Source organism: Centroberyx gerrardi, chromosome 12 (genome assembly GCF_048128805.1).
Source record: "Centroberyx gerrardi isolate f3 chromosome 12, fCenGer3.hap1.cur.20231027, whole genome shotgun sequence".
Classification (NCBI taxonomy): domain Eukaryota; kingdom Metazoa; phylum Chordata; class Actinopteri; order Beryciformes; family Berycidae; genus Centroberyx; species Centroberyx gerrardi.
This window is the reverse complement of record NC_136008.1, coordinates 11,024,314-11,050,757: the sequence shown is the minus strand read 5'-3', so window position 1 is coordinate 11,050,757 and position 26,444 is coordinate 11,024,314. Positions and strand designations below refer to the sequence as shown.

The window sequence follows — 26,444 nt, the reverse complement described above, 5'->3', positions numbered from 1 at the left end:
TCATTAGTCCTCAGTCTGTATCATTTCCATTTAGTATCAAAGTAGTGACACAAATCTACTCACGGTATATCTCCAGTCTGGAGTCTCCTGTCAGCGCTAGTCCTCCATCTGGTACGATGATAACTCTGTATTCTCCTCTGTCACTAAGAGCCAGATTCCTGAGCTCCAGAGATCCAGTCGATCTGCTGAAGGTGATCCTGTCTTGATAACCTGGTCCAACTGTGTCTGAAGTACTTGAGGTTATTATATTAGTAGTCATGCCATTAGTATCAAACGTCCAGATCACCACCGTAAATGGTTTTTCTGGTGGAGTCAGTGTTGTGGTGAACGTCACACTCCCTCCTACTGCTGCGTTCAGAAGACTGTCTGGTATCACACCGGCTCCATGGCTTAAACCTGGAGGAGACAGTTACAGGTTTGGGCAGGATTCTACTGTAGAGGGCTGGGAGAATCTATCCTTGTTTTTTTTTTTATATATATACATTTATATTTTATTCATTTTTATATATAGGATAATACCCACAACATTCCTGGTCCCCACCAAAAAACACAAAAAAAGAGGGGCAAAAAATGGATTATATACTGTATAACATACATAGTACACATACCAACATACACATATAGAATAACGATACAAATAAATGGATTAATGAAATTAGGAGACATTACAACTATCTGTCAGTACAATTCTCTTCAGTACTGCCAACATTTTCTGGCAACACCAAGATCTATCTGTAAATCCTTAATTTTGAAGTTGTTGCTCTTATATCAGTTAAATTCCCCAAGAGGCAAAGTTCTGGGTCTAATGGGAAGGGAATTCATATAATCTCAGTCAATATATCACAGATATTGTGCCAAAATGTTGTCACCTTCACACATTGCCATGTACAGTGCAAAAATGAACCTTCCTCTATACCGCATCTGTAACACATTTCTGATATTTCTGGTTTATATTAATGCACTCTTTGAGGTGTTACATAAAGCTGGTGGAGTTATAATGGGTAAGTCTGAGTTTATTATAGTGGCTGAAAAGCTGGCGTGGCACAGATCTGACCATAGTCCATCAGTTGTAGTTCCCAAGGCTGACTCCCACCTCTCTCTAGATTTATGAATGTTTAGCTTTGGACACTGTTCCAACAATAAAGAGTACATCTTAGATCTAAATCTGTAAGAGCCTTGTCTGTCATGAACTCTTCCATGCTAGAAAGCTTAGGCAAAGTCATTAACAACAGAAGGCAAAGGCTTAACAACAGAAAGCCTGAGTCTAAATACTCTGTGAAATCAAATAATACTACAATCTTTGGTTAAACTGCGAGCCTGTCTAGCGATATCATGTTCAGAGAGTTTCACCATTCATTGTAAGTATTCCTAGAGGTTCTACTCCTTCATTTGGTATGATGCTGACTGTGTACTCCACTGTTAGCCAGAGTCAGATCCCCGATCTATCTTATCTTATCTTATCTTATATCGGCACCACTGATACTCCAGGACACTGCTAGAGTGTGATTGCATTTCTTCTTGTCATTTTATCCAGGAGAACGACTCTGTTGTAACTCTCTTGAATAGAATAAAATATTTTGTATATGCCTAATAACATTATTATGTGATTATACACCATATGTTGTGCTAATTACAAAGTAGAAAAGAGCAAGTTTAAAAGTCAGCAAGTTGACTGTAACTAAAGATAAACCTTTAGATATCAAGTACAGATTCTGTAGTCCCACAGTGCATTTGTGCATCTAATTAATTATCGGTGTATTTGAATGGGATTTCAGCTCTCTGGCTCTGGATCAGCAGTCTTTATCTCTTCTATGGACAATACAGTAGTCTAGTAGTCTAGTTGGTTTGCTAACTGACATGTTATAGCTTATAACATGTTACATACAAACATACCATTGCTTATTAACAATGTGATTTATTATAAAATGCCAGAATGTGTTGTCTAGCTATTTAACCTTTGACATGATGTCACAAACTTGCAACTGCACGTAATAATGAGAAAAGATTTCCTAATAACATGAGGACATCTTGTTGTTACAAGAAAACCTGAGCCTATCCATATCCTAAACAGACACTAATCCTAAAAACAAGACAGGGAAAGCATAACTGGAAAATAGGTCTAATACTCACATGACAAAAGAGACACTATGTCTGTCATAGATATCTGTCATATCTGCTGTATGAAGTGATAAGAGCTCACCTGAGATCACTCCCAGGATCAAGAGCACCACAGCTGTTTCCATTTCTCATGCAGTATTGTGTGACATAGAAAAGAGTAAATTGTCTTCAATGTAGATTTCAGTCCTTACACCTTTCACTTCCAGTTCAGTATATAGAGGCAGTACTAGGAAGTAGTGTGTGACAGTGTTTCCCCTTTCTATCCAAAGTCCACTCTCTTAAGTCCACCTACCTGTACCATCACTGATCATTAAGATTATGGACTCTGGACAAATTCATAAAAATAGTCAAAACATTTTGAGAAACATCAGGTTTTCAATATTTCTATCAAAAATAATCTTTCATAGAAATAGAAAGAAATGTATTATGTCAAAAGAAACGTTGCAACACTATCATGTTTTAACATGACTCAGTATTCAGTGATTTATTCAGAGTTGACTTACTATGACTGCAACTTTCCTCTCGATGAATTTGTAGAGAGGTGATGGCATTAAAAGCAGACTGGTGGCAGGGATCACCTGTATTATATTTACTCAAATATCAAACTCCCAAACTCTTACTTCCTCAAACTCTTACAGCCTAAACAATGTTTAACAGAGACCACATTGATTAATAACACGGTATATAGTGCAAGTGATAAAGCCACTGTACAGACATGATGCAGTTTGATGAGATGGGTGTTTTTAATATGATGCAGAAGTTTGAATTTATCACAATATGAATGGTTTTACTTATATAAACAGTGTGAATTCAGCAAGAAGAAAGAAAAAAAAAGAAACTGAAAAAGCTGTTCACTTCAGCAGGGTGGATATAATATCCTAATATTCCTAAAAAGAATATCTGTCAAAAACCATTTACAGCTATCATTTCTAATGCAAACTTGATTGTGCTGAGCACATTGATCAAAGCATATTTAATTTGTTGCCAGTTCAGAGTATTTAGGATGTTTGTCAGCAGGATATTAGAGTTTGAAACTGAATGGGTTCCCCTGAGCAGAGAAACTTTTCAGTACATATCTAGCAACAAACTGAATGCAGTCAACCATAATCTAGAGGGAGCAGAGTAATGATATTGATAAGTACATAACAATGAAATCACACAGGTGAGTTTCTTTGATGTTGTTGATCTAGGAACTTGCTGCTGACTTTTCTGAAGGATGTTTTCTCATTTTATTTCTCCTAAAGAAAAAGAAAAAAGAAGTCAAGAATTGATTAGGAAAATAAGTCATTGTTTTGATGAATTTAATGGTTAGATAATTTTATCAAGGTAGCCAAAACTCATCATTGTACTTTACTTTGCATCTTGCATTTCACAAATCTGATTTAAAATAAACTAAAGAAAAGATCTATTTGTCATCCAACAATGACCTCAGTTGTTGCACTACACTGCCAGTTGAGGAAAATGAGTAGGCCCTACTTAAGTAGAGCATGTGATTAACATGAACAGGATGTATGAATGATGGTATGATGATAATATGTCCAGTGCAATGATCTGAAAGGGGAACACCAGTCAATACAAGTGTTCTTATATGTTATTCCTATGGTCTAGAACAGTCCAATTAATAACAATTCACTTCCAAAGTTGTGATGTCATCAGGCATACAGTGAAGCCGCTCCACCGATAATGAATGAGAGTCTTTTGATGTTTTGTGGTAGAGCAGTGTCAATTCTGAACCAAGAAAATTACCCATACCCCCAGAAAATACCCATGGGTGTTTTCCCCCAGTCACATTATATTTCTCCCCCCAAGTCATTCAATCATAGTATAACAAACTCACCTTCAAGGGAAGAGATGGAAATGCACTTTTTCCTTTTTCCTGTTCTCATGCATCTCTGAATTTGCATACACATGCTCTGCAGTTTCTAGGTGAATACAGAAGTTTGTTAGATTTGATTATCCATTAGGCCTATTTTTTTTTTTTTTTTTTTTTTTTTTTTAAAGCTGTGGTATATTTCTTCCTGAAGTTTGCCCTCCTTCCTATTGTATGATAGTTGAAGTTTAGAGAGGATCAATGGATCAGTTGATTACTGACCTGTTTGAGGTGGTGGATCACTGGTATTGATTCTGAATGTTAGAAATAAAGCATTGTTAGAAATGTGGCCAGCCAGATGCTTCTCAAAAATCAAAACACTTGTTTGCATCAGCTTTGTAAACTTTCCATACTAACCCAATATATTGTGTATGCAAAATGATATTTAGCACAAAGTTACATCAGATCCTGTGTTTTGGTCAAATTGAGGATGACATATGTTCACTCATCATCAATTCACTCAATTTCATATATAATGTTACAGTAACATGAAATGAATTTACAACTTATCAATACACAGGATCCGTTGTAACAATCATTTGTGAAAAATATCATCATAACATAATGATGTAGGTCATACAAATTGTTCCACTGTTTTCAAATAGCCACAAAGTGTTTTACAGTGTACAGAAACACATTTTGAGATTGTACAGGTTTAAAGAGGTTTGGACAACCATAAATTATACCTGTGTCCTCTTGTGCATCACATGTAAATTCATTTCAAATTCAGTGGTGTATTTCTACCTACAGTAAACGTTACCCACTGAACAGGTTGTGGCTGTTGATGCCTTTGATAATGTTACCCATGGGTCTTCTCCAATAGAAAACACTTTCTCCTGTAGGGTATCTTACATTTACCTTTTCTTCCTCATCACAACATACACAGTGGTTCCAGTCAGGACTGCCACAACTACAAAACACGCAGCTGTTATTCCAGCAGCCCTTCCGACAGCAGCTGAGCAGTCACTAGCAGCAGTGGGAGCTGAAACATACAATGATGCGAATAGTGCTGCATAAATACATTTCATCCTCAATACATTTCATCTTTTCCAAACACTTTCAAAACACACAGAAATATAATTGTCTTGTGTCTGCCTGCCCATAGACATGCAGATGAAATACATTCAATTTACTGTTGCCATGTTCTTATTTAAAGAAGGATTCTACTATATCTGTTGGCTACTAAACAATAAACAATACCCACACAGATACCCACTCTGAGATGTTTGATATCTCAGAGTTTTATTGTTACAGGCCTGACAGCTGACACAATTAACAGTTCAATGCCTTGCTCAAGGGCACTTAAGCTGTGTAGTGCACCATGAAGTTGATGTAACACCAGCTATTCTCAACTCACCAGCTTAAAACAAATATATAACATCCTTTTTAACATCGAAGCTCAAATTAACCTTTAAAACAAACGGCTGCCCTGACTGGCCACACTGAGTCATCAGAGAAAAGCTTTAGGAGGCCTGCTACTCTTCACATGATTATGACACAGAACATGCAAAAAAAAACAAAAAAACAACCACTATCCTGTATTTATTTAATATAAAACTAGCATATGTGTCCACAGAGGCATATAAAAAGTATAGATAGGCTAGGATAAGGCCTGGTGTTCCTTAAAGGTAGAATTGGTAGAATCAATACCTTTCAGGTCATTGTGCATGAGCTGATCAATGGGACCTGATCATACTGGATCAATACTGGCTATGGCATGCAGCTTGGTCAATAACTTGATATTCTAGTTCAGTTAAAACCCCAAACTTTAGGCTGATAGTGATTTGTCAAAGTTGAATTTAGAGTAAAATTTAACTAAAGTAACAGTGACTAAAGTAACAGTATTTCTACATTGTAAAACATTTCTTTTCACCCCTGGTGATGTCACTCTGTGTCTATACAATAACTAAAGGCTTACAGTATGTTACCTACAGTTCACAACCATGTTGTATTTCGCTTCCTCAGAGCTGATGGGGTTGCTGACTTTACAGGAGTATTCTCCGCTGTCTGTTCTCTTCAGAGCGCTAAAGGACAACAGTCTGCCCTCGTCATGAAGAGTGATGTCATTGTTCAGAGGAGAGCCATCCTTCCTCCACTCTCTGGTAGGGACAGAGCCAGCAGCGTCACAGGTTAGATTCACTGAGTTCCCCTCGACTGGTAGGTTTGTTGATTCTGTGATTGAAGCACCTGATATTCTCTCTGTTGGTGAAAGATGAATAATATGTGAATGATATGCAAAAGAGGAAAGCAAACAGCACGAGGGTTCATGCTTAGTTCATACCTGTTCTCAAGGGCCAAAAATCGTATTGTTCTGCCTATCATGTACTGTATATGTATTAGTAGGTACACCAAGTGTTATTTATTACTTCTTCACTGATTACCTATACAATCACAGAAAAGATACACAGCAAGGAAGAGGCTAACATTCAAATTTTGCAAGTGCATTTTACAGAAAACAACATGGTTTTTTGGTTTGTTTTTTACTTGAGGCAAAAATGGAAAAAAAAAAAAAAAAGTACTTTTTTAGTCATCCATTTTTTAAAATAATTTTATTTCAAATAGGATATTAACTGAACAGAAGCCACACAGATTCAAAGAGACACCTAACTACCAGTTTTGCAAGTAAGTACCATCTTTTCGACCCATATCACTACTGTAAAAACCCATTCATTCCCACTTACCCAGCACAGTGACAAGTGAGGGCTGAGATGTTTGATATCTCAGAGTTTTACTGTTATGGGCCTGACAGCTGTAGTTACCACTCTGTCTCATCTGAATGTTGTTCAGTCTGAGCTCTGGTCCAGTATCAGAGAGCAGGACTTCATTCAGAGCCCAGTGAAACAGGGCAGCAGGTCTGGAGTCAGCTGAGCAGGACAGGCTGATGTTTGACCCTTCCTCATAGTATTCTTTTGACGGAGATAGCTTCAAATGAGTATTTTCTGGGCCAACTGCAATGTGCGGCATGCGGGTCACAGACACCAGCAAAGGGAAAAGTCACCAATAAATAATGTTAGTTTGAGAAAAATGTATGCGTTTTAACAACAAAGCTCAGCACTGGCACATGGCATGCAGCTTGGCTCAATGTGAAGGTTCATAACTGATCATAACTGATCATTCATAGTTCATAACTGATTAGCATAAGATGCTAGCCTGGTAAGACCATCCTGATCATGTGACCTCACATTCTGTTTCGCTTCACGGATCAGTCTGGACTTCCAGCCGCCCACATCGATTTCAGTGGGCGGGAGTACTTGCCTTGACAGACAAACTCCTTCAGCCAATCAGCGAATCCACATTCAAATCCAGTCGGAAGAACGGCGAAAACATCTTTTCCGCCGAGAAACTCCGCTAGTGCTCCGCATGCTCTTGTTCTTCTTTAATTGTTGTTATTGAGTCTATTTCTGCAATAACTGCACTTATGGCTGTGTTTACTCTACTAACGTTAACGTTAACGCTCGTTGCTTCGGGAGACGCCATTACTGTTTTGCCAGTGGCGGCCTGCATTTCACGTCATCAACTACGACGCAGTCCCTGATTGGCCCGATTACATTGTAATTTCAAGAAATAGAGAGCCTAAGTCCCTCCCCTTCTGCTGTCCCCCATGGGACCTTATTTCGGAAAAAATATGTATGGTAGTCAACGGCGAGAGACAAATAATTGTTTGATCCCATTTGAATTGTGCCATGAATTACACATATGATGTTTTGTCAATTTAAAAGATAATTTTGCAAGTCAAGAAAGTCGCAGTTTGTCGTAAAACAGTAAAGTAACGTTTAGTTTTGTGTGAAACCGCTCAGTGAACTACATCTCTCGTCTCGCACAATATACGTCACCAACACCAACATGGAACGAAACATAGGAAACACACAGGCATCGCGTTAAGGTTAGCCCCCACTGTACTAAAACTATCCAAAACCAGTTTAAATCCATTCTTACTGTCTACCTTCCAGGTTGTGTATAATACTACTGCTATCTGAGAGGGACTTCGCTTCAGCGGCTCTGGGTAGCTTGTGGAGAGAGAAAGTTACGTCACTTGCGCGACTTTTGGGTGTGTAGTCTTTCTAATTACGTATTTTTACAGTCTTATACTTCAACAGTTTTACAACAAACTGCGACTTTCTTGACTTGCAAAATTATCTTTTAAATTGACAAAACATCATATGTGTAATTCATGGCACAATGGGATCAAACAATTATTTGTCTCTCGCCGTTGACTACCGTACATATTTTTTCCGAAATAAGGTCCCATGGTGGTCCACCGGAAGGGGAGGGTCTTAGGCTCTCTATCGATGTGGGCGGCTGGAAGTCCAGACTGATCCGTGGAGCGAAACAGAATGTGAGGTCACGTGATCAGGATGGTCTTACCAGGCTAATAAGATGCCAGTCAAAGGCAGAACTGTATCATAGTATCGTTTCCAGTAATCAGCTATTCAGCATCAACAGAAACGAAGCAACAATCAAAGAGCAAAGAGCACTAGGAAAAGTCATTAAGACAAGGCCGCTGCTTCCAAAGCTGTTACAATAAGCTAAATCAAGCTGGGAATCTGAAGCTCTGTGTTGTGTTTGCATGCATATGCTGTAAGACAAGAGGTTAAGCATGCAGGTTAGCAACTCACAGTTGATGGAGAGGGATACTGGGTCACTTTTGGCATTACTGACAGGATTTGACACTTGACACGTGAACGGTCCCTCATCATAGCGGGTCACACTGACTATAGTGAGAGTGGAGCCTCCGTCACCAATCAGAACTCCCTCACTGGCTGAAACCTCGGAGCTGCCATTCAACCAGAGGAAAGAGAGGGAGGAGCCAGAGGAGGAGCAGGACAGACTGACAGAGCTGTTGAACTCTGACAAGTCTGTGGTGTTGGGAGTTACCACTACATTGGAGACCGGTACTGTGGGGGAAAAACATAATGGTTTTTACTTGGCACCACCTCGCAAAGGGAAAATGGTGTTACAGCAGGTCACTATGTAGTGATTGGGAATCAATTCAGTAATTAATTAGTCACTCCACTGATTATACACAGACCATGAAAAACACAATAATGCAAATATTGCAAGTAACTATAGTCTTAAACTGTACAAAAACGTCCCTCAGTTTCAGTGGATGATGTTGATTCAACAGAATGTACTTCTCATTAAGCATCTGCACACAACAATCACATTAACAGACAACAATCATCCCGTTAGACAACATTAAGCTGTGCACTGCCTCTGTACCTCACCCCAAATGTATTGTACCTGGGAAATATTTTTGTACAAAGTTGACTATACGAGAGCTTCTGTACTATCATAAGATTAGAGACACTAAATTCTTTTACAGTAAAAGGAAAATTCACTCAAAAAAAAAAAAAAAAAAAAATACATTTATATATGGCATATTTAAATGTGAGGTAATTCAGTCTAGGTTTGCGTAGATGTCTGTAAAAACAACTGAAATGTCTAAGAACATTGGAATAATGTGAATTTGGTGGGAATTTCTCTTGAAAACTCACAAGTGGATACAATTAGAAAATCATCCACCATTGACCTATAAAATGATAATTTCTTTCAATGGAACTTTAATGAAGAGTTAATTTCAAAAATGCCATGTATTCATTTTAGAAAAAAGAATAAATACCTGGAATTCATCATTCAATAACAATAAAATACACAGGAGCCAGTCTATAAAGTGTTTTGCCAAGCAATGATTTAAGTTACATACTGTTCTTTAAAAAAATGTAGAATTTGATTTATTTCTGTCCTATCAGTCATTTTGTAAGCGCTGTCACTTTTTTTTTTTTTTTTTTTTCCCCCCCGAAAAGTGGATCTCTCATTTTGGAACAAAACTCTTTCATCTTTAATCTTCAGTCTTTATCATTTCCATTTAGTATCGAAACAGTGACGCAACAACATGAAGTATCTACTCACGGTATATCTCCAGTCTGGAGTTTCCTGTCAGCGCTAGTCCTCCATCTGGTACGATGCTAACTGTGTATTCTCCACTGTCACTAAGAGCCAGATTCCTGAGCTCCAGAGATCCAGTCGATCTGATGAAGGTGATCCTGTCTTGATAACCTGGTCCAACTGTGTCTGAACTAGTTGAGGTTATTATAGTAGTTGTAGTGCCATTAGTAGTAAACGTCCAGGACACTACCACAAATGGTTTTTCTGGTGGAGTCAGTGTTGTGGTGAACGTCACACTCCCTCCTACTGCTGCGTTCAGAAGATCTGGTATCACACCGGCTCCATGGCTTAAACCTGGAGGAGACAGTTACAGGTTTGGGCAGGATTCTACTGTGGAGTAGAGGGCAATGTAAAATGGCCTGCTGGGAGAATCTACCCTTGATGACAGACCACCATGTACAAGATATGAAGACCAGAAACACAAGCAAATAAAATAATACAACAATCTTCATAGTAATTATTCCTCCTAGGCTCTATTCCTTCATTTGATGCTGACTGTGTACTCTACTGTTAGTCTGATCTTGGCTTAATAATCTGGTCCAATTATTGTTGGACTGATTGTGGATATTATATCGACACCATGATACTCCAGGACACTGCTAGAGTGTGATGAACATTGCATTTCTTGTTGTCATTTTATACAGAAAGACCCTGGAACTTTTCTTGAATACATTGTAATGTTTATAATAACATTATCCTGTGATTATACACCATAACTTTTGCTAATTACAAAGGAGAAAGGAGCAAGTACAAAAGTCAGAAAGAACAGAGGAAGCATAACTAGACATTAGGTCTAATCTTACACTGTTACACATTAATAATCTATGATCAATATTAGTACTATTAAATTGATGTACCATAACACTGTCAGCGTTTTAAAATTACATTTATGTCAGAATTGATAGAGATTAATAACCATCATAATGTGAAAAAAGAGGCACTATGTGTTGTTTTCAGGTGTGTTTAATCCTATCAGCAGATATATCAGCATACAGCTGCTAAAAGTGATAAGAGCTCACCTGAGATCACTCCCAGGATGATCAAGAGTACCACAGCTGTTTCCATTTCTCCTGCAGCATCAAGTATGTGTGACAAACAAAAGAACTTTGTCGAGTTCAGTATATAAAGGCAGTATGAGGAAGCAGTGTGTGACAGGGTTTTCCCCACCATCATGCCTGTCTAAACTACCACCACTGTTCATTAAGATTATGGACTCTAACCAAACAATGATCACAACATTGAAAAACATCAGGTTTTCAGTATTTCTAACAAAAGAATTATGTTTATTATAATGTCAGAAGAAACGCTGCAACACTGTCACATTTTAACATGACTCAATATTCAGTGATTTATCAAGTTCAAGTTCAAGTTTGTTTATTTATATAGCCCTTTATCACAAGCTTGTCTCAGAGGACTTTACAGAGAATGAGCCTAGCTAGATCTAACTAAGCAAAATCAGTGGTGAACAAAAAGATATAGGACAAGCATAGCGTAAAGCACAAGATAGACAAGAGCAGATTTTAGCAAGACAAACAATCTACCTATTCTACGTAGCCTAACCTACCCGGCACCCCCAGCCTTAGACCCTAATGCACACAAGGAAAAACTCCCAAGAAAAACCATAGTAGGAAAAACTTGGAAGGAACCTTGAGCGGGCTGAGGCAAAGAGGGATCCCCCCCTCTTTGCCGTGCAATAGGTGCCGGGAAATACAATGACAGAATCGTGGGCAACAACAATGACAGGAGAAAACAGAGAGACAAAAAGAAAGAGAGGCAGCATGTGGCGATGAGAAGGGGCTGAGTTCAGCGCTAAAAATTCAGAGAAACGAGGGCAGCAGTCGTACTTCAGCGTCCAGGTGGGAACAGCAGCAGGGAAGAGGAAGACGGAAGAGCCAGGGCAGCACCAGCCACAGCCAGGTAGGAAGAGGAGAGAAAAGCAGCTGCGTACACACACACACACACACACACACACACACAAACACACACACACAAACAACACAGTCGTTGAGACACATTCAGGAGGGAACAGCACCAGGGATGGGGCCAAGGTCGGCGCCGACGACTGCCAGGGCCGGAGCAACGCCTGTCCACTGGCAGGTGGAAACACTGCAGTGGACAGTAAGAGCTGGCTCACTGTGACTGCAGTTTTGATCTGTATTTTGTAGAGAGGTGATAGCATTAAAACAGACTCACCTGTATTTTGATATTTACTCAGTCAAACTCACTTCCTCAAGCTCTTACAGCCTAGACAATGTTTAACAGTGACCGGATTAATTAATAACACGGTATATAGCGCAAGTGATAAATCCACTGTACAGACATGCTGTAGTTTGTGTAGATGGGTGATGGGTTTGAATATGATGCAGAAGCTTGAATGTATCAGTTACAATATGAATGGTTTTACCCATATAAACAGTATGAACTCAGCCCTGTTAATTTGCTGAGGAAGCCTATATGTTTAGTTTCGTCTTCATTTTTGATGACTTAAGCCATTAACCTGAGAAATGAACTCCACCAGTACAAGCAACTTGTCAGCTATCCAACACAAAAGGATAAAATATTAAACCACAGTAGGTGCAGTTTGAAATACTGAGCAATTACTCAGTACCAACATACAGGCAGAAATAGAAGGCAACCAAAGCATTACAAACTGGAAGGCCTTCCCATGATGGAGTGATAGATTTGACGGATTCTGTTTTCTCATACAGCTCCGTCTGTACTGAAGGAAACCATGAAGTGTGAGATACAACAATCCCAAGCCATAGTTTACTATGCAGGTGTTCAGGTAGGCCTCTTGAGGAAAATTAATAATAATAATTATGATGATAATAATAATAATAATAATAATAATAATAAACTTTATTTATGTAGGACTTATCAAAACACAGTTACAACGTGAGAAAAACAAGTAAGTAAATAAATAAATAAAAAAGACATAAAAATAAAAATCAATTACATGAAAGCATCCAGGTAAGACATCGGAGGTTAAAATCATATGACTTATAAAAGAAATAATGCAGGATTAAGTGAAAAAAAACAAAAAAACAATTAAACAGATCACAAATCACAGATTAAAGAAAAAAAAAATCAAGGAGCAGGCCTGCAGGAGTGGAAACGGAGGATAGGGGCAGGGACTAGTTTGCAAACAGTGACTCTCACACACTTTGTCTTGCTCTTCACGTACTCCATCAGTGGAAGAGAAGCCCCTCTCAGGCGCTCCCTTCTCCCACTCTGGCCAACGATCTCAACACCTTCATCCGCTTTGCATGGCAGGGCAGCAGCCAGCACTCCTCCTGCTGTTCCTCCACCTGTACAACAGTCTTCAGACCTCATCAGACTCGGCACAGCGACAGCCAGCGCTCCACTACCTCTTGCCCACCTGACACAGCTGAGGTCAAGAGGTACATCGTGGTACGCATTGCTGCAATAATTGCTGATACAAAGTTTTAATAAAACTTTATGGTAGTAATAATTGGATAAGAAGTTATCAATCACATTGCATTGTGAACGGTCCAACTCAAAGCAATATAGCCATAAAAGAGGATCGAAATACTTTGTCACAGGCTGCACTGACATGAGAGCAAAGTTTCTGCTCTGTAATTACTACACCTGAAAGGCCAATTTTGCTTTAAGCTTGATTTAGTAAAGCACAGTTAGATCTGTTAGCAATGATAACAATACAGCTGTGGGTACAAGTTGAATGTTGGTCTTTTATGGCAGAGAAAACAAAAAGAAACTGAAAAAGCTGTTGTTCATTAAGGCTATTTATTGATGTTTACAACGATGGCAAAGGTTGCACAGTACTGAAGAACATGGAAAAATACTGCTGAGGCAAAGAAATATCATGTCAAGTGCAATTGATTTAGCATTTCATCACTTATCATTCACATTCACAGCTTTGTTTCGGCTGAACACAAAATTTGAAGAGACACAACAACAGTGCTAAACACAGAGGAGAAGGTGTAAGCCATAAATACAATCAAAGATCACAGTGAGTGAGTTTGTTACACAACATCAATACCCACACAGACAACAGCGCGGTCTTTACGCCAGCTTGAGTCCCACCAGGGTCATCAGGGCAGCGGTCACCATCATGGACACTGAAACACTGACGGCAGCAGAAGAGCCTGCATCGGAGGAAAAGAATCATAATCATGCAATGGTATTGACAGATTAAAGAGATGAAACATGAACGATTATGATGGGAGAACAACTACCTGTCAGTGTATGGACCTTAGAGGCGTCCTGTCCAGTGGCGGGATTAAGGGCAATGCAGGTGTAATTCCCCAGGTGCTGCTCCTCAACCTCATGGATCTTGTACACAGATCCATCAGTCTTGATCTGATTGAACATCCAGGTGAATGTTGCCTTTGGTAGGGAGTCAGCAGAGCAGGTAAGAGTGACTGTCTCCTCAAGTATTTCTGTTTCTGGGTGCTGGGTGATCATTAGTTTATCGGGTCCATCTGAAGAGAAGAGGAAGAAGAGAAAGAAGAAGAAGCAGAAAAGGAGAAGAAGAAGAAAAACAACCACATAGTTCTTACTTGTGCACAATCTTTAGTTAATTTGCTTGTTATATCATGGTGTCAACGTAGATGATAAAACTGTACTTCCTTGAAGATTACACATTCATATTAACAGTTTAAGGTGCGGTTAAGGTTACATGAACTGCAGTGGCATACCAGGTGAAATTACAATCAACAGTACTTACAGTAGACTGTAAGGCTGCATTTCGCTGTTTCAAAACTGGCAGGGTTGCTGACGCGACAAAGAAATTCTGCAGTGTCGGTTCTGTTCACGGGGCTGATAGACAGCACCCTGCCGTCTTCGTAAAAGTTGTATCTGTCACCAGCAACCAGAGGTTGGCCGCCCTTCATCCACACTCTGGCAGAGATGAAGCCGTCAGCATCACAGGTCAGTTTGACCGAGCTTGTACCTTCTATTAATTTGGCTGTGGGACAGGCGATGGTGGGTGTTGGTACTTTGGCTGTGGGTGAATAAAAATAAATATCAAAAATATGATATAGACTTGTAGATACCTGCTCCAAGGCAACATAATATTCAATTCAATAAAAAACAAAACCATCATTCATTATGTGTGTTAATTAAAAATAGTGTGTTGATAAAATATATAGAAATTTTGAAATGAATGGCTGATTGTAGGATTGTACCATTACTGTGCATGCATTACTGACAGTTTACACTGAACATTAAAAATACAATGTCATATTCATTAACGTTACTCACGGTGCACCTCCAGCTTAGTGGTTCCTAGAATCTGTGCTCCTCCATCTGGTATGATGCTTAAGTGATATTCTCCATTGTCCTCCTCAGTCAGGTTTCTGAGCTCCAGAGATCCAGTCAATCTGTCTAGGGTGATCCTGTCCTTATAGCCTGGGTGAACAGTATCTGAAGTAGTTGAAGTTATTATATTGGTAGTACGATTGAAGGTCCAGACCACTTCCAGAAATGGTCTAACTGGTGGTTTCACTGTTGTTGTGAAAGTCACATTCCACCCTGCCAATCCAATGAGGAGGTCAACAGTTACCCCAGCCTCACAGCAAAGGCCTAGAGGAGACAGAAAGGGAAGCTTACTGTATCTAATTTATATTAACAGAATAAACTGACATCTCAACCTGTAGTTGTATTATTAAATTTGAATGTATTCCTTACCTGAGGTTATGAGCACAAGTGCTGCCCTGAGAAACTTGTGGTTCATGGTGTATGATGACCCGCTTTGCTCCTCTACAAATGCTATCTGTTTTTCTGCTTTCTGTGTCACTGTTATTATGTGCAATAAATGAAACATGTAATCGAGACATCCAGGTTGGCGTCATTGAGCTATGGTTTATTACCTATCCAGAGTCCAGAATTTAGAGTTCAGAGTTGAATTCAGCATCCAAAAGGTTTGGTCTAAATTACAACCAATTGGTATCTATATTATAAACAGATCTACAGCAACTGAATCGACAATTTATAAAGACATTATTTTTGCTGTACATATTCCTGTAAATGTAAAACTGACTGTAGGTGCAGTCTAATTTTGAGCAAAAAAGCTTTTGAATATGTGCGTGAAATTAATTTCCCTTCCCTGTTAGAATTGCTAGATAGCCTCAGTGAGACAATGGCTATAGTAACCAGATGACTTGCTCATCAAACCATTACCATTCCTAAAGACCTTTAGGATTTGCAGTAATTGCAAGTGATAACCCAGTTTATACCAGCCTTCCAGCACAAACACTGTTGCACCGCAGGAGGGCGACAGAGTGCAGATTTTGAGGCTCTGCTGTATCATCTGACCATGCAGTCAGCCTGCCACACAACACGTGGGTAGTTTCTCTGCATTTGCTTTGACATCAGTGATATAATTGCGGCTAACAGTCGGATAGAATCACATTCATTAGCAGGCTGGCCTCAAGTCAAGGTGTGGTTGTTCTTTCATCAGTAGTGCAAGTCTCGCGATGGATTCATTACCTTTTCATTATGTTCTCTCTGTACTTTTGACTATTGCAGGTAAGAATCTTGAATTGAAGTTGGAGAGGTTTAATGTCTTCTATTTTCAGTAGTTAAGTTATTTTTTCCTCAATGAACTACGGGTTAAGAAAAGTTGCACTAGTCTGTAGAGAGGTTTAGCTTATGATTAACTGTCTGAACACCAGAGAGAAGCAAAAAAACATCGATATGGCCTAGCTTGTTACAGCCTATTACAAATACTCCTGGTTTATTATTTATTTGTTTTATTATTATTGACTTACTGACTTGTTTAATTTTATTTAGTGTTTGGTATTTTGGAAATGTGTAAAAACAATTATTATTATTATTCTAACATGGGGACATACAATATAGCTTTGAAAAATATCTAACTCATTACAAGTCCGAAGCTCAATGGACATAACTGAAAAGCAGGAGAGGAGCCACGGTCTTCTTTTGAAAGAGTTTCGATGAGATCTTTCATGGCTTTTTCAGTGTTGTTCAGGTGTTGTGTCTAAATTTGTACTTGTATCTATAGTTACAGTGTGTGCGGTTAAAACCGATGGGACTGGCCATAGAGAGATCTAGGACAGACTTAACAGGCATCTTGTGCTACACTCTCATTGTTTCATTTCCATACTTGTCCTTAAATGGTAATTTTATTACATATACTGTTACATATTCAGTTTCCCAGTATTTCAGTTTAAAATTTCAATTTGAAAACACAAAACATTGTATTCTAAAGTGTCTTGTTGTAAATTATGAAGTCTTGATCTTATGATGTGGTGTCATTGTCAGACAATTTAATGAATTCACTTCAGTATAGCACAAGACACAAGAGTCATAAATAAAGAACACCTTCATCCATAGACCAGCATTAAAATAAACAGCACTAACAATGGGCTCCTGGCTATTCTATATTAAATACATTAACCAGAGTGGAGCAATTTAATAGAATTGGAAATAAGAGTTCCCCACTCTTTTAGACTTGCCCTTCAGCGGTTTAAACCTCCTGACAGAGGGCAAAAACTCAAATTCTCCGTAAAGGGGATGAAGGGGAGAGTCCAGTGTGGCTCTGGCTGTCCTGACAACCCGCTGGTCAAAGATGTCAGCTTCAGCTTGACAACAGTGATTTTGCCTGCCACCTTAATTGCATTCTATAGTTTGTTTCTGTTGGCCGAGGACGGATTTCCATACTAAGAAATTAAAAGGAGATAACTGACTCAACCAGATTCATAAAAAGAGTCATGAGTCTTCTATCTACACACCCTGAAGGAGTTCAGCTTCCTTAGAAAGAAGTCACTGCTGATTTTTCTGCATATTGCAGTGGTGTTTTGATCAAACATCAAGTCTGCATTATCTAATGTGGTTACTTGTTTTGGTGTAGTTTTTAGATTAAGGCTTTCTCATAGCTTGTGATCAATAATATAGTCTCCAATGGCCCATTTTACATTGCCCTCATTACAGCCTTGCCCAAACCTGTAACTGTCTCCTCCAGGTTTAAGCCATGGAGCCGGTGTGATACCAGACAATCTTCTGAACGCAGCAGTAGGAGGGAGTGTGACGTTCAACACAACAGTGACTCCACCAGAAAAACCATTTGTGTCAGTGTCTTGGACGTTTACTACTAATGGCATGACAACTAATATAATAACCTCAACTAGTTCAGACACAGTTGGACCAGGTTATCAAGACAGGATCACCCTCATCAGATCGACTGGATCTCTGGAGCTCAGGAATCTGGCTCTTAGTGACAGTGGAGAATACAGAGTTAGCATCGTACCAGATGGAGGAGTAGCGCTGACAGGAGACTCCAGACTGGATATATACCGTGAGTAGATACTTCATGTTGTTGCGTCACTGTTTCAGTGTTGAAGGGAAAAGATTCTGATATGAGTTTCATACCAGAATTTAAGTCCAACAGCAAGGAATTTGTGAGTGTGTTTGTTAATGTGTTCAGATGAAAGTATTCAAGAAATTCAAAAAGTCCAAGCTAAAACATAATTTGCATGTTATTCCTACGATCTTAGAAAACACGACAAGCAATAGTTGTCTTTTAAAGAAGTCTTCATCTGCACAAATTTAGACTGAACTCTCCAAGATTATACTCTGTAATTTTTTGGGTGGATTTTCCCTGTAAGTGCTGCCAGTAGAATTTGCAGTCTCCAGTCTTATGATAGTCTGTCATGTCTGTGTTATGAATAATTAAAGATGGTATTTCACTTAACCGCAGGTGCTGATGTGTAATATCTTTCATCCTCCCAGTGTGATAAGTCCTGAAGTCAACATTGTATCAAAATAGCTATGATAATAGATATTTCCCAATAATGTGAATTGCATTTTGGTCCACAGTACAGTGCATAGTGTAATGAACCTGAAGCGGATGCTTATTGTCTGTTATTACGGTTGTTAGTAAGTATTCTGTTCGGAGAAGTGAGCCACTTAAAGCAAACACAGAGGGGTTAAATGCTGCATTACCTCTTATTTATTAGATTGGGGAGCTAATACAAACCTTCAAATTCCAGTCATGAATACTCATCATGGTATAATAATCATGGAATTGATTCCCAATCACTACATAGTGACCTGTTGTAACACCATGTGAGCTGGTGCCAAGTACAAAACGTTGTGTTTTCCCTCACAGTACCAGCCTCCAATGTAGTGGTAACTCCCAACACCACAGACTTGTCAGAGTTCAACAGCTCTGTCAGTCTGTCCTGCTCCTCCTCTGGCTCCTCCCTCTCTTTCCTCTGGTTGAATGGCAGCTCCGAGGTTTCAGCCAGTGAGGGAGTTCTGATTGGTGACGGAGGCTCCACTCTCACTATAGTCAGTGTGACCCGCTATGATGAGGGACCGTTCACGTGTCAAGTGTCAAATCCTGTCAGTAATGCCAAAAGTGACCCAGTATCCCTCTCCATCAGCTGTGAGTTGCTAACCTGCATGCTTAACATCTTGTCTTACAGCATATGCATGCAAACACAACACAGAGCTTCAGATTCCCAGCTTGATTTAGCTTATTGTAACAGCTTTGGAAGCAGCAGCCTTGTCTTAATGACTTTTCCTAGTGCTCTTTGTCTTTGATTGTTGCTTCATTTTTGTTGATGCTGAGTAGCTGATTACTGGAGACGATACTATGATACAGTTCTGCCTTAGATTGGCATCTTATGCTAATCAGTTATGAACTATGAATGATCAGTTATGATCAGTTATGAACCTTCACATTGAGCCAAGCTGCATGCCATGTGCCAGTGCTGAGCTTTGTTGTTAAAACACATACATTTTTCTCAAACTAACATTATTTATTGGTGACTTTTCCCTTTGCCGGTGTCTGCGACCCGCATGCCACACATTACAGTTGGCCCAGAAAATACTAATTTGAAGCTATCTCCGTCAAAAGAATACTATGAGGAAGGTTCAAACATCAGCCTGTCCTGCTCAACTGAATCCAGACCTGCTGCCCTGTTTCACTGGGCTCTGAATGAAGACCTGCTCTCTGATACTGGACCAGAGCTCAGACTGAACAACATTCAGATGAGACAGAGTGGTAACTACAGCTGTCAGGCCCATAACAGTAAAACTCTGAGATATCAAACATCTCAGCCCTCACTTGTCACTGTGCTGGGTAAGTGGGAATGAATGGGTTTTATGGGTGATATGGGTCGAAAAGATGTTACTTAACTGGTAGTTAGGCGTCTCTTTGAATCTGTGTGGCTTCTGTTCAGTTAAAAAATGGATAACAAGAAAATGACTTGTTTTTCATTTGGGGGATTTTTGAGGGGAAAAAAACAAACAAAAACCTCTTCCTTATTTTCACTTCCTCTTTTTGCTCCCTAAACATCAAAATAGCTAATGATGATAAGTAAATATATAAAAAAGTTGAATTTTATGACCAGTGTTTACCCAGCCAAAATAAAAAATAGGACTTCAAAACTGTATCGAAAGTGTTAAATTCACTCTGATGGGTATGGACTAAACACTGGCATAGTGTTGATTTTTACACTCTCCGAGTTAAATTGACACTAAGAATTTTGCTGTGTATATTTTCTGTGGTTGTATAGATAATCAGTGAAGAAGTAATAAATAACACTTGGCGTACCTACTAATACATATACATGATAAGCAGCTCTAACATTTTTGTCCCTTGAGAACAGGTATGAACTAAGCATGAACCTTCGCTGTTTGCTTTCCTCTTTTGCATATCATTCACACATTATTCATCTTTCACCAACAGAGAGAATATCAGGTGCTTCAATCACAGGATCAACAAACCGACCAGTCGAGGGGAACTCAGTGAATCTAACCTGTGACGCTGCTGGCTCTGTCCCTACCAGAGAGTGGAGGAAGGATGGCTCTCCTCTGAACAATGACATCACTCTTCATGACGAGGGCAGACTGTTGTCCTTTAGCGCTCTGAAGAGAACAGACAGCGGAGAATACTCCTGTAAAGTCAGCAACCCCATCAGCTCTGAGGAAGCGAAATACAAAATGGATGTGAACTGTAGGTAACATACTGTAAGCCTTTAGTTATTGTATAGACACAGAGTGACAGAGTGAGTTAATTTTACTTGTCAAAGAAAAGTTCAAGTCGGAGTAAAAGCTAAATCATTCAAGTAATTACTTTTGAGCGAAAATCAATATGATTCCAAAATACTTCCCAAATTAACAGATTACCTATTTTTGCACGGTCCATGTTAAAACTTTGATGGGTCACTGTCAGCCTAAGTTTTGGGGTTTTAACTAAACTAGAATATCAAGTTATTGAGCCATATCCAGTATTGATCCAGTATGATCAGGTCCCAATGATCAGCTCATGCACAATGACCTGAAAGATACTAATCCTACCAATTCTACCTTTAGACCTTTGCTAAGGAACACCAGGCCTTATCCTAGCCTATCTATACTTTTTATATGCCTCTGTGGACACATATGGGAGTTTTATATTAAATGAATGAGTGCCACATGTAACACAACCTTTTTATATTTTTGTATGGGTAAATAACCTATATGTTGTACTTTTTCTAAATGAGTTGTTTAACAGTGTATATGGTATTACCACATTAATTCTATCGCTTTGATTACAATATTACAAATATGTGTGTTTCAGATGGACCGGAGAGTGTTAAAATCACGGGTCCAAGTGAAATAGAAGTGGACCAGACCTTAGAGTTAACCTGCTCTGCTGAGTCCGTACCGACTGCTAGTTACATCTGGAGGCTGAACGGGACAGAGATACTTCGAAATTCTGCTGTGTTCACTAAAACAGTGACTGGGGATTCTGACAGTGGAAGTTACACCTGTCAAGCGATGAATGATGTTACTGGGAATACATCAACATCTGGTATCCATAGATTGTCTGTAAAAGGTAAAGTTAAGTAGTTTGATGACTGCAAAGTCAATTTGTGTGGGCATGTTTGATCTTTCAAGCTAGTGTTCATTTTAGACTATATTGATACTCATGATAGACATATATCTCTAATAATACTGATAACCATGTGAAGAGTAGCAGGCCTCCTAAAGCTTTTCTCTAATGACTCAGTTTGGACAGTCAGGGCAGCTGTTTGTTTTAAAGGTTAATTTGATTTTTGATACCAACAGAATGTTATTTATTTGTATTAAGAGAATAGCTGGTATTGCAGAACCTTCATGGTGCAGTACACTACTTAAGTGCCCTTGAGCAAGGCATTGAACTGTGTCAGAGGCAATGCTTTGTGCTCTGACCTCTTGTATAAATGTAATCATAACATTCTTGTAATAGTGCATGCATTTTTGCCCTAGCAGTATGCTGCACTGCCATACAAACTGCTCAATAGCTGTGTTTGATTGATCTTTTACATGTACAATCACATTCTCCTAAACACATTTTTGCTGTACTGTATACAGTTGCAAAAGCCAGGAATAATAGGAGAGAGCGAGGGAATGACATACAACAAGGGTGACTTGGACCCAAGGGTTACTCTGCCACCACAGCACCCTGATACTAAGCACCCTCTACATGTAATACACTGGATTAAACTGGGGTGTCTAGTTTAAGAAAGCAGCATGCAGGGCTTCTGTGATACACAAATCGTTGTTGATAACTAGATTGTTGTGAAGTGACTTAGGGCAGTCATTATTATTGTGTAGTTATGTTTCCAGGGGCAAATGTGATGTGAAAAGACAAGTTCCAGTTCCTTTTTTCTAAATGGCTAATGTTGTAATATTATGTTTTTTTTATCTTCTTCTCGTGTGTTTTATTTCATACCTTCCCAGGGAAAAGTGCACCCTCCCAGGGTCTTTCGGCTGGAGCCATCGCTGGGATAACGATTGCAGCTCTCTTAGTTGTTGTTGGGGTCGTTGGTGGGGTAGGGTACTATATGCATAAAAATGGGTAAGTGAAAACATAGTCTCCATATATTATCAGATAGCTATTTCACTTATTTTTTTCAGGTATTAAATGAACAAACAAATATCATTACGCTGACATTTATATTTAGATAGTCCAATGTTGATACCCAACTGCAAAAAATGTATCGAGGGCTTGGAGCCAAAGGGGCGTAAGTGCGATTTTGGGCGAATATGAGTATTATATATCAATTGAAAGGTCTCAGTGAGATCTTTTCAGTGCCAAAAGGACACAACTGAAATCATGACCCATAAGTTTTAATTAAACAAAAGCTGAAAGCCGTAACAGTAAAAGTAGGGTTTTGTTTGCTGCCAAAAGGGCGTAACTGCACTTACGCCCTTTTGACACCTAGCAAAACCCCAGTTTTGAACAAGCATTGTGGGTAGAGGATTCTAACAGCACTTAGGTCAACTGAAAATGCATGCTGACGTAAGTAATGCTAGCATGGCAGCATGATCACATCATTTTTAGTATCCTATTCATATCTGTGGAAGAAAATTCAACATATGTATTAACAGCTGAACTGGGGTCACCTCAGGGAATGTAAGGTTTCATGATGTATGGTCACCTCACTGTAACCCTTGTGCCATAACCTACTATGAATGTCAGAATGGCTCCTGGATGTCTCCAAGATGTCCATGGAAGCTCTAACTTAAGACATAACATGTCTTGCTTATACTCTATATTTTGGTGACCTGTTTTAACGTCAGCACATTCTGTACGTCCTTGGAAGATACATAAAGGACTGGTTCAATCTCTTTCTCTTTGAAGAAGTGTACGTAGCCTCCTGCTGTGTGCATCTCTTCCTCTCATGAGACTCCTTTTAATAAATATATACAATATTCAAGTAAGACGAACCTCTGACTCCATTTCTTCAACAATATCCTAATTAATATTCTAGGTCAATATTAGATGAATGTAAATATGTTAATATTCCCATGAAATACTTAGGCCTATAGATTCAAAATGTTATTTTATAATGTTCGGAGTGTGAACTGGTCAAGATAAGCTCTGATAGTAAGACTGCTGGTAGCTGAAGTTATCCCTCAGTGTTATGAGGAGTTTTACAGGTCTTTGAATGTGTCCCAGGACACATCAATAAGTGATGTGTCCTGGGACACATACAAAAATGTATTATACTAGCAAAAGAAAAAAAAAAGTAGTAGTTTAGAATCAAAAGTAGTTTCTTATGTCTATAGAGGTTTATTAAAAAGGTTTATTAAAAGTTTTTAACAGAAAAAATGTATCGATCAATTTGATATGTTCCATGTAGCCTACAGTTTTAAAGGCCTTGGTGAAAGTTGCTGAGCATTACTTCAAGATAAAGATATTCATTCTGATCTTGTTTTATATTTCAGTGTTGATTGAAGTGTAATTGCTAGATTTGTATTAAAATGAATGTGTTTTACAATTGTTTACTTACATACGCCCATATTCTGCATGGCTGTATTGGGACAATGTTTGTGCCAAAAAGGCGTATTTCACTCTTTTGCCATTTTTAAAAAAGTTAACAAATATAATTCAACTTAAACTGTAGCAGTATTGTTTTTATAGTAATACTCAATCTGATAACACAAAAAGTTAAAATATTGTGCTTATTATGTGGTAACGGCAGCTGATCCAAGTTTGATCAAAATTTGTTTTGGCTCTCCTGTAAAATCTACTATAACGCACTTACGCCCCTTTGGCTCCAAGCCCTCGGTATGTTCAACAATTGGTCACTTGCCCATTTGCTGCATTTGCTACAGCCAATGAAACCCTAACACTGATTTTATCATAACTCTAATCCTGACCCTAGTTCTAAACCTAATCCCAACCCATTACCCAGACATTGAATATCTATAGACTACTTTTCACATTACTATCACCTGAAACTCAGTAGACTTTTCAATGCCACATTACAGTTACAGTACACTTGATAGTAAGTTGAGTGTCAGCATTGGACTATCCAAATAAAGTGTGACCGACTTCTTTTAAAGACATATATAGAGATATTATGAGGCTACCTAAATGGTGATACAACACCTTTTCTTTTACAGTTTCTTAGTAATGTAATTATGATATCCCATTGGTTTACACTTTTTAATGATCCTCCTGCAGTATGTCCCACCCCAAGATCCTGTTTCAACAGGAACTACATTAAAATAAGGAAGCAAGATGCCCACGAAAAAGCCATTTCATTGTGACTTCAACATTTTGCTGTTATGTGAAGACCTCATAACTCCAGTCTTGGTGATGATTTAACTTTAGTTGAAGGATTACATGCTTCTCTATGGGTTGAGAGACAGTTCTACCCTTGGCGTTTATGAATCTGCTCCAAAACCTTGTTGGATAAACTCTATAATGCTTGGTGGTCAAACTGAAAACGTCTGTTTTTCTTAGTTCCTGAAAAGTTCACATTTTGGAGAAACAAGATTTTCACCTGAAAGCAATGTTTTTCAGGTTGCGGTTCACTTAGAGAAAGCACAAAGTTTTGTGACATATAAAACAAATTAATCTAAGACAAATATTTGCCAGGCGTTAATATATGAACAGGCAAGAAGACTGTAAATAGAGTTGTGTTTATTTCAAGCTCCATTATTTCATGTTCCATTATTGCATGACTTAAGTGCATTCACAGTATATAAGTTCATCAAAACTAAAGTGATCAGAGGAAGCCTAGAGTTCTTACCTGGTTACTGAGTATGCACCAGGCTATTTCAATTAGCACATGGGAAAATGTCCGATACTGCCTGTGTGATATCAAATTTACATAGTAATGACTCATTACTTCTCTAAACAGAAAACTGCAGAGCGTAAATCTTTTCAAGAAAAAATCTAATGGCAACACTTCTGGTAAGTCTTCTGTGAGCATGTATGTGACAGTGTGTTTGTGTGTGTGAGAGAGCAAGAAAGGAAAAGAGAGAGGGGAAAAAAGAGAGTGTGCATGCCTGCATATGTGTATATTTGTCCATGCATTTATGCAGCACTGTATGTTCTCAGAATTGGATTACCTCTAAGCATTGTTATGTTTCATGTATTTTGATGCAGGTAACGGCCATGACAACATAACACATCGAGGGGACCAGGTAAAATCCATTCCTAATGTCTAAGTCCATATCTACCTAAATGAATCTCAGTTTACTCTCTCTCCCGGTATCCCGGTATAGCACATAAACTATATTCCCAAGTGTGTTTACATGTGTGTGTCTGCATGTGCAACATACATGTGTGAGCCCAAATATATGATGTATGTTCATTCTCAACCATTTCCCCCCTCATTTGCCTCACAGTGCACTGTCAGCAAAAAAATTAGCAGACTTTGTTTTTATTATTGCGTGTATATCCAGGCATGTCAGCTAATGTCTCATGTAAACAATTCAGCACTTAACATACATTTTGATGAAATCATTTCAGGTTGGTGGCTGAATAGATGCATCCAGAGGGTCAGTTTCACAGTCAGACCATAGACAGTTTCTTTATAATAAATTACTATTATTATTATTAGTAGTAGTAGTAGTAGTAGTAGTAGTAGTAGTAGTGTTGGTATTAGTATTAGTATTAGTATTAGTATTAGTATAAATAAGAAAATCTGCCTGATATAGTGAGTTGGTGTCACTTTCTGAGCAACACTTTGATAGAAAGATGACAGAAAGACAAAAAGAAAGTAAATAAATTGCT

The 26,444-nt window shown here is 38.7% G+C and overlaps 2 protein-coding genes across 2 annotated transcripts in view; one reads left to right on the top strand and one right to left on the bottom strand.

Annotated features, from left to right (window-relative positions):
* Window positions 1–15,672, bottom strand: part of LOC139929881 (cell adhesion molecule CEACAM5-like) — a 28,100-nt gene extending 12,428 nt beyond the window's left edge. Inside the window, exons 1-11 of the mRNA XM_078287080.1 lie at window positions 15,605–15,672; window positions 15,179–15,499; window positions 14,643–14,918; window positions 14,152–14,397; window positions 13,983–14,061; window positions 13,165–13,313; window positions 10,954–11,004; window positions 9,899–10,228; window positions 8,605–8,883; window positions 6,666–6,936; window positions 1,894–1,898 (exon numbers count right to left, since the gene is read on the bottom strand). Coding sequence (XP_078143206.1) covers window positions 1,894–1,898; window positions 6,666–6,936; window positions 8,605–8,883; window positions 9,899–10,228; window positions 10,954–11,004; window positions 13,165–13,313; window positions 13,983–14,061; window positions 14,152–14,397; window positions 14,643–14,918; window positions 15,179–15,499; window positions 15,605–15,650 — 2,053 coding nt within the window. The 5' untranslated portion in view covers window positions 15,651–15,672. The remainder of the gene's footprint in view (window positions 1–1,893; window positions 1,899–6,665; window positions 6,937–8,604; window positions 8,884–9,898; window positions 10,229–10,953; window positions 11,005–13,164; window positions 13,314–13,982; window positions 14,062–14,151; window positions 14,398–14,642; window positions 14,919–15,178; window positions 15,500–15,604) is intronic.
* Window positions 15,673–16,352: 680 nt separating this feature from the next.
* On the top strand, window positions 16,353–25,876 carry LOC139918852 (cell adhesion molecule CEACAM2-like). The gene is made up of 9 exons (XM_078287079.1): window positions 16,353–16,444; window positions 17,901–18,233; window positions 19,047–19,325; window positions 19,758–20,024; window positions 20,634–20,900; window positions 21,507–21,764; window positions 22,652–22,769; window positions 25,567–25,619; window positions 25,815–25,876. Exons 1-9 carry the CDS (start codon window positions 16,393–16,395, stop codon window positions 25,874–25,876), a joined length of 1,689 nt encoding a protein of 562 aa, XP_078143205.1. The 5' UTR covers window positions 16,353–16,392.
* The last annotated feature ends 568 nt before the right edge of the window (window positions 25,877–26,444 follow it).

Excerpts from the sequence above, each read along its gene's own strand:
- LOC139918852 (XM_078287079.1), top strand. The coding sequence starts at position 16,393 with ATGGATTCATTACCTTTTCATTATGTTCTCTCTGTACTTTTGACTATT. Across the intron at positions 16,445-17,900 it reads TGTACTTTTGACTATTGCAG|GTTTAAGCCATGGAGCCGGT; the intron begins GTAAGAATCTTG and ends TGTCTCCTCCAG. Across the intron at positions 21,765-22,651 it reads CCATAGATTGTCTGTAAAAG|GGAAAAGTGCACCCTCCCAG; the intron begins GTAAAGTTAAGT and ends ATACCTTCCCAG.